At 48.2% G+C, this 6,575-nt stretch overlaps 1 protein-coding gene across 50 annotated transcripts in view; it reads right to left on the reverse strand.

Moving 5' to 3' along the window:
* The window catches only part of LOC105490119 (mitogen-activated protein kinase kinase kinase kinase 4), a 190,852-nt gene extending 184,687 nt beyond the window's left edge, over nt 1-6,165 (reverse strand). For 10 of the 50 annotated variants that reach the window (XM_071077222.1, XM_071077211.1, XM_071077210.1 and 7 more), the window contains exons 1-2: nt 5,729-6,165; nt 5,323-5,388 (exon numbers count right to left, since the gene is read on the reverse strand). In XM_071077222.1, the coding sequence (XP_070933323.1) occupies nt 5,323-5,388; nt 5,729-5,785 (123 nt within the window). In that variant the 5' untranslated portion in view covers nt 5,786-6,165. Of the gene's footprint in view, nt 1-5,322; nt 5,434-5,728 lie in introns of those variants that run through there. The other 40 variants (XM_071077238.1, XM_071077235.1, XM_071077232.1 and 37 more) reach the window with 7 other exon arrangements.
* Between the last annotated feature and the right edge of the window lie 410 nt (nt 6,166-6,575).

A 6,575-nucleotide genomic window follows, 5' to 3' on the forward strand; every position in this document is an offset into this window, starting at 1 on the left:
TTTTTTAGTAGAGATGGGGTTTCACCATATTGGCAGGCTGGTCTTGAACTCCTGACTTTATAATCCACCCACCTCGGCTTCCCAAAATGCTGCGATTACAGGTGAGAGCCACTGCGCCTGGCCCCTAATGATTTTTATAAGCCAGACAATCTATATGGTTCTTTACCACTGAGCAATCAAAAGCAATTTTAGAACTTTAACTCCCCACCCTTTTTTTTTTTTTTTTTTTTTTTTTCTTGAGAGAGTCTCATTCTGTTGCCCAGGCTGGATTGCAATGCCATGATCTCAATTCACTGCAGCCTCCGCCTCCTAGGTTCAAGTGATTCTCCTGCCTCAGTCTCCCAAGTAGCTGGGATTACAGGCATACACCACCACACCCGGCTAATTTTTTTATTTTTTTAGTAGAGATGGGGTTTTGCCATGTTGGCTAGGCTGGTCTCCAACTCCTGACCTCAGGTGATCCACCCACCTCGGCCTCCCAAAGTGCTGGGAATCCCAAGTCTCCTCCTAATACCGTGGCCAAACAGTGTACCCACTTAAAGGGACATACCAAAGCCTGCAAAGAACGAGTGACTTCAACAAGTTAAATCTAGCAAAGAGTAATGCCCAAGTATCCACCCCAACTGCTCCTCCTCTCTACCACCACAGCCACTATCCTGCCTCGGCCTTCACCTCCTGCCACTGGACCACTGCCCAAGGCCAACCATCTTACCAACTCCTTCCCAACACACATCTGGATCAAGTCCCCTACTCTCAGGGATCCCCAATTCCAACAAAATCTTTCAGTGGCTCCTCATCCCTTAAAGATGTCTCCCCTCAAGTCCAAATAATATCTCCTTGAAATTCCCACTACTCCCTAACCTTTCTAGCATTCCCAAAGGTCACTCTTAGCCCTACTGCCACACACAAACACCCCTCCCCTCCCTTTCTTCAACAGATGAGGGGTCTACCATTAGCACAGTGTCAAATGGGCGTGGAATGAGCAAACGCTTAGCATTAGCTCCCCTTACCATCAAGGTCTTTGGGCCTAGGGTACCCTCGTCCTCAACCTCCAAGGTCCACATTATACCCTTCCTCCAATGACAAGGTCAGAATGGGTCAGTCTTCCACAAAGTCTATGGTCCCTCCTTTGAGTGAACCTTGATTTCAGACATTTCACCTGCTGGATTCTAAACTCCCTGACTTCCACGTTACTGTTACTGGATTTCCCCTCTGTCAGTCCTTCTAAAACTCAGAATTGTCCTCAGACTGGCCATCTTCTTTTTCTTTTTCTTTTTTTTTTCTTGAGACGGAGTTTCACTCTTGTTGCCTAGGCTGGAGTGCAATGGCACAATCTCAGCTCACTGCAACCTCTGCCTCCCAGGTTCAAGTGATTCTCCTGTCTCAGCCTCCTGAGTAGCTGGGATTACAGGCACCCGACACTACACCCAGCTAATTTTTCGGTATTTTTAGTAGAGACGGGGTTTCACCATGTTGGCCAGGCTGGTCTCGAACTCCTGACCTCAGGTGATCCACCCACCTGGGCCTCTCAAAGTGCTGGGATTACAAGCGTGAACCACTGCGCCCGGCTGGCAGTCTTTTATTCAAGACATTTGGAACACCAGCCATCATATGCTCACAAAATGCAAAATAACAGTAGTTACTCTAAGAAAAACACAAAAATGGTCAAATAAATATTTAAAATAACAATAAGGCCGGGTGCAGTGGCTCATGCCTGTATACAATCCCAGCATTTTGGGAGGCCGAGGCACGCAGATCACTTGAGGCCAGGAGTTCAAAACCAGCCCAGCCAACATGGTGAAACCCCGTCTCTATATACAAAAATTAGCTGGGCGTGATGGCACGCACCTGTAATCCCAGCTACTCAGGAGGCTGAGGCAGCAGAATCACTTGAACCCAGGAGGCGGAGGTTACAGTGAGTGGACATGGTGCCACTGCACTCCATGCTGGGCAACAGAGCAAACCTCTGTCTCAAAACAAAATAACAATAAAATCCAAAATAACATGGAAACAAACTTGATTTACTTCTGGTTTTAATTTTTCACACTATCATTGTCCTCACTGATCGTACCAGACACTTCTTTTATAAATACATGGTATTCTGAATGTAAACTTGTGAAGAGAAAATTTATAATCTTAAGTTTATTGAGTATCCTTCTCTCGAAAACCTAAGGGTGAAAATAATTTCTCTAAACAGAATATACCCTGTTTTTCACCTCCCTCTTTTAAGATGAAGTTATATACTGTTCAACTATACCAGACCATTTACCACTGTTGTCAGAGATACAGAAAATTAGAAGTTATCCCCAAAAAACTGGATCAAGTCCCCCACTCTCAGAGATCCCCAATTCCAACAAAATCTTTCAGTGGCTCCTCACTGCTTAAAGAGGCTGTCTCTCCTGAAGTCCAAGTAACATCTCCTTGAAATTCCCACTACTCCCTAACCTTTCTACCATTCCCAAAGGTCACTCTCAGCCCTACGGCCACACACAAACCCCTCCCCTCCCTTTCTTCAATAAATGAGGGGTCTACCATTAGCACAGTTTTGCAGGGGAGTCATTCGCCCCAAAAAAAGCTATTTCATACGACATATCAAATCTCGGAAAACTCTCTTTTCCACTCATTCACTTCATGTATATATAGCTGCCTCAAAATAAGCAACCTCTGCGCTACTGAAAAATAGAAAATGACACTAAAATAAATTAGGACCACAAGTTGTTCAGCTTCCAGATTTTTTTTACCTAAAATTATGTTTAAAAATAAAGACCTTTTTATAAGTAACAATTCAGCAACAAAAAATTTTTCGAATTCATCCTAAAGGATGTTTAGCAGCAATAAACAAACTCTAGAGCGTTAATAATCTAATCCCAAAGCTACCACAAGCAAATCATGAACTCCTATCCAACAAAAATCCAAAATGAACTCCTATGCATAATGGTAAATGGTTCTAGAAATTAAATACTTAAAAAGAGGAAAAAAGAGATGCTCTGCTATTTTTACCACCTCTAAGACTGAAGTTCCCAGTACCTGCTTGTAAACATTAAAGAACTTCTTGTTATAGTAAAAAAAAAAACACGTAGAGTAAAAAAATTTTCCTGATGTATGAGACAATCAGGAAAATGTTAACAGTAAATGTAAGACATTTTTCCAAGTGTGATAACAACAATGTGATTTTGTAAAAAAGAAATATTCTCAAGTATTTATGACTGAAATGGCATTTGGGGTTTACATTAAGATAAAGGAGAAGAAGAATACAGATGAGACAAGATTAGTCATGTGCTGATAAACCGAGCTCTCTAGTCTTTATGTTTCAAGTTTTCCATAATATAAAAATGTAACTGCTTATGAGCAAAACCTCAGGCACTATTTTGTTCTGGACTGTAGGCAACTTTTGCACGGATTTTATTTCTTAGGTTTGCATAATTAGAGAAATTCTCAACTGCACAGACTTTGTAGTCAGAGAGCTGTGTCATGCCAGTATCCCAAATACTTGTCAAACATAGCGCTCAGCAAACCTAGTTCAAAAGCTTGGGAGGGCTGGGGGGAATGGAACTAAAAAGGCAATGAGGGGAAATAACAATGAACTTGACTAAACTCTTACCATAAACAGCTCCCACCTCTTAAAACCAATAAAGACAAACTGGGGTTTCATTCTTTCCTTTTTCTTAAGGTTTAAAGACTATATTACCTTCTGGCTTACTTCTCTGCCCTTAACATCCATGCTGACCAAATAAGACAAACAATCCAACTACTGTGTAACCAGGTCAAAAACAAGCTCTGGCTAATTCACTTGGAAGACTACAATCACCACTTAGATTTGGCGAGAAAAAACTGGGTTAGAAAAAAACTGACTGATGCTTAAACAAACAACAGACCCGGGAGAGTATCCTTTAGCCAGTTACCAACCACTCAGCGAATTGCAACACAATCTTCTCCAAAATTTTCCAAAGCCTTCCAAATTCAGTTGAGCCCGGCAAGCTGAGTTAACAGGGCTCTCTTTCAAATTCAAAAATCTGGCTCCGGCCCCAAGAGTTAACCAACAAAACACAAGCTAATACACTTGAGATCACCTAAGAATACTGACCCAAGTTCGGACCACAGTCCAGTAAGTACACTGCCCAGGCTAGAAGTTTGGGCTGAGGAGAGGCGTTTAAGTGATAGATAAACTCTACTCACAAAGCAGAAAAGAGAAGACAATAAGATCCACACTTAATCTAGCCTAAGAAAACGTCTACAGTCAGCTTCCAACCCCCCCCCCAACTCCACCCATTTTTAATGAGACAATGACAATTCTTCATGGTGAACCACAAAGCCCTGCTTCCCTAACCTTGTACCGACTCTAACAGAACACTCCCCCAGTGCAGATTAAACTTTTAGAAAACCTTCAGTAATGAGAAACGAATCAAGACAGGAAGAATTTAACATTCCGTTCTGAATTTTCAAGGCCTGTGCCTCCATTCCCTACAGCTCTTTCATAATCTCTAGACTGTACAATGGATAAAATGAACACTGTTAGTCACATCAGGTGTCAGCTACTCAGCGCAGACTCAGTCTCCAGATTTGCTAGTTTCATTTATCGTTGGGGTGGAGGGTGGGTGTTAAAATTTTCAAAAAAGATAAAGACCTGGGTGGGTGTGAAACCAGGGCATCCTCTATATTCTCTTCGCTCTCCGTCATTTCTGTTTCAATTACACAGCTGTCAAACAGGTTATTCCTGGAATTCAGATTTTATAATCCCCACACTGTAATTCTTCCTGCTCCTGTTGCCCAAACACACACTCCTCCCTGCTTCCCCAAAATACGTATCCATCAATAGAAAGGATGACAACCACAGTTATAAAGTATTCCCAGGTAACGCCAAACTCCCCACCTTGAGCAACTGGCAAGCACTGAGTGGAGGCTGAAACATGATGACAATTTTCACGATGGCCAAAGCAGTGGTTTAGGATCGTCAGAGGCAAGGCCCGCCTCCACGGTATTTTAATTTACACACAAACTCAGGAGGCCAGATTTGGGGGGAAAAAAAGAGAAAATTCAGGTTGTCTTATCTTTTAAAAATGCTTTTCCATTTTTTTGAAGTAAAGTGCATGCCTAAGAGTGTAGCTTATTTCCTTATCTCAAAGCCAGGAAATGAGGTCTTTTAAGGCCAGTCTGAATATAAACTCGGTGTGCAAAAACAGAGGGACTGCAAGGCGAAACCCCTCTCCCAACTTTGGCCAAGCGGCGTGGCCTCCAGTCAGCAGCCTGTTTATCACCCTCTCCTCGTCCCCCAACAAGAAGTTTCCACATGCCACGGGAAACAAAGAAGGCGCCCACACCAACCTTATAGACTTGTCCATAGGTGCCATTTCCAACCACTTCCACCAGCTCAAAAATCCCAGCAGGATCCTGGAGAGGAAGGAGGGGAGGGGTTATCATTTAAAAGAAGCCAAAAAATGAATAAATCAAGCAGGGCAGTTGGAGAGAAAGGGCGGTGACAAAAGAGGTGGGTTTCGCCCCGCGCGGTCCCCCGGCGCCCGGGGGTCGCGCGGCGGGCTCGGGGCGTGGGGGCGGCGGAGGGTAGCGCCCGCCCCGCACCAGCCCGCACAGGCAGACAAAGGGGCCGCCGCGCCGGCGGCTCTGCCCACGGCGGCGCCCGAGCGCCCGGCCGACCAGGGCGCGGCCCCGGCTGCCGGCTGCCGGCTGCCCGCTCCCCGCTCCCCGCGCGCCCGCTCGCGGGCCCACTCACCCGCAGGGAGGAGAGATCGATGTCCACCAGACTTTTTGCAGGGGAGTCGTTCGCCATTTTCCCTTTTTGCCACCAAAAAACAAATAACAATAAATGTCTCTGTCGCTCTGTGTATCTCAGCCTCAGACCAGGCCGCCGACGGCGCTCCTCGCGCGGCAGCCGGGCCGGCCCGGGACTCTCCTCGCGGGGCCGGGGGCGGCGGCGGCGGGCTCGGCTGCGCTCTCGGGCCGCTCGGGGCTCTCGGCCGGCCGGGCCGCGCGGAGGGCGGACGGAGCGTGCGCGGGCGGCGGCGGCGCTCACACCATGGCGCGGGGCCGGCCGTCAGGCCCCCGGGCGTCGCCCGCCGCCTCAGGCCCCGGCGCCCGCGCCCCGCGCCGCGCGCCTTGAGGACGGGCCCGGAGCGTGGGGCCGCGGCGGCGCCGAGAGTTGAGCGAGTGAGCGCGAGGCAGCGAGACAAAGATAACCCGGGAGGCGGAGGCGGAGGCGGGGAGCGAGGCGGGGAGCGAGGTGGGGAGCGAGGTGGGGAGGGAGGGGGCGGCGGCGGCGCGGGAGGAGGAGAAACGGGACACCAAAAATATATTCTGAGGAGAGAGAAAACAGCTCCCCCTTTCCTCCTCAGGCAGGAAAAACCGGCGGAAACGCAGTCACACCCCTACCCTGCCGGGGAGGGCGCGGGCCGAGGCGCCCGCGCGGCGTGAATATTCATCAGGGGTGGGGCCCGAACAATGGCCGGGCCGGCGGGCAGTGCGGGCAGCGGCCCCGACACGACGCCCGGCGCCCAGGGTGCGGCCCCGGCGCTCGACCCCGCACGGCGCTCCCGAAAACAGCAGGAGCGGGGAGGAAACGG

This window comes from Macaca nemestrina, chromosome 13, assembly GCF_043159975.1.
Source record: "Macaca nemestrina isolate mMacNem1 chromosome 13, mMacNem.hap1, whole genome shotgun sequence".
In the NCBI taxonomy this organism is placed as follows: Eukaryota; Metazoa; Chordata; class Mammalia; order Primates; family Cercopithecidae; genus Macaca; species Macaca nemestrina.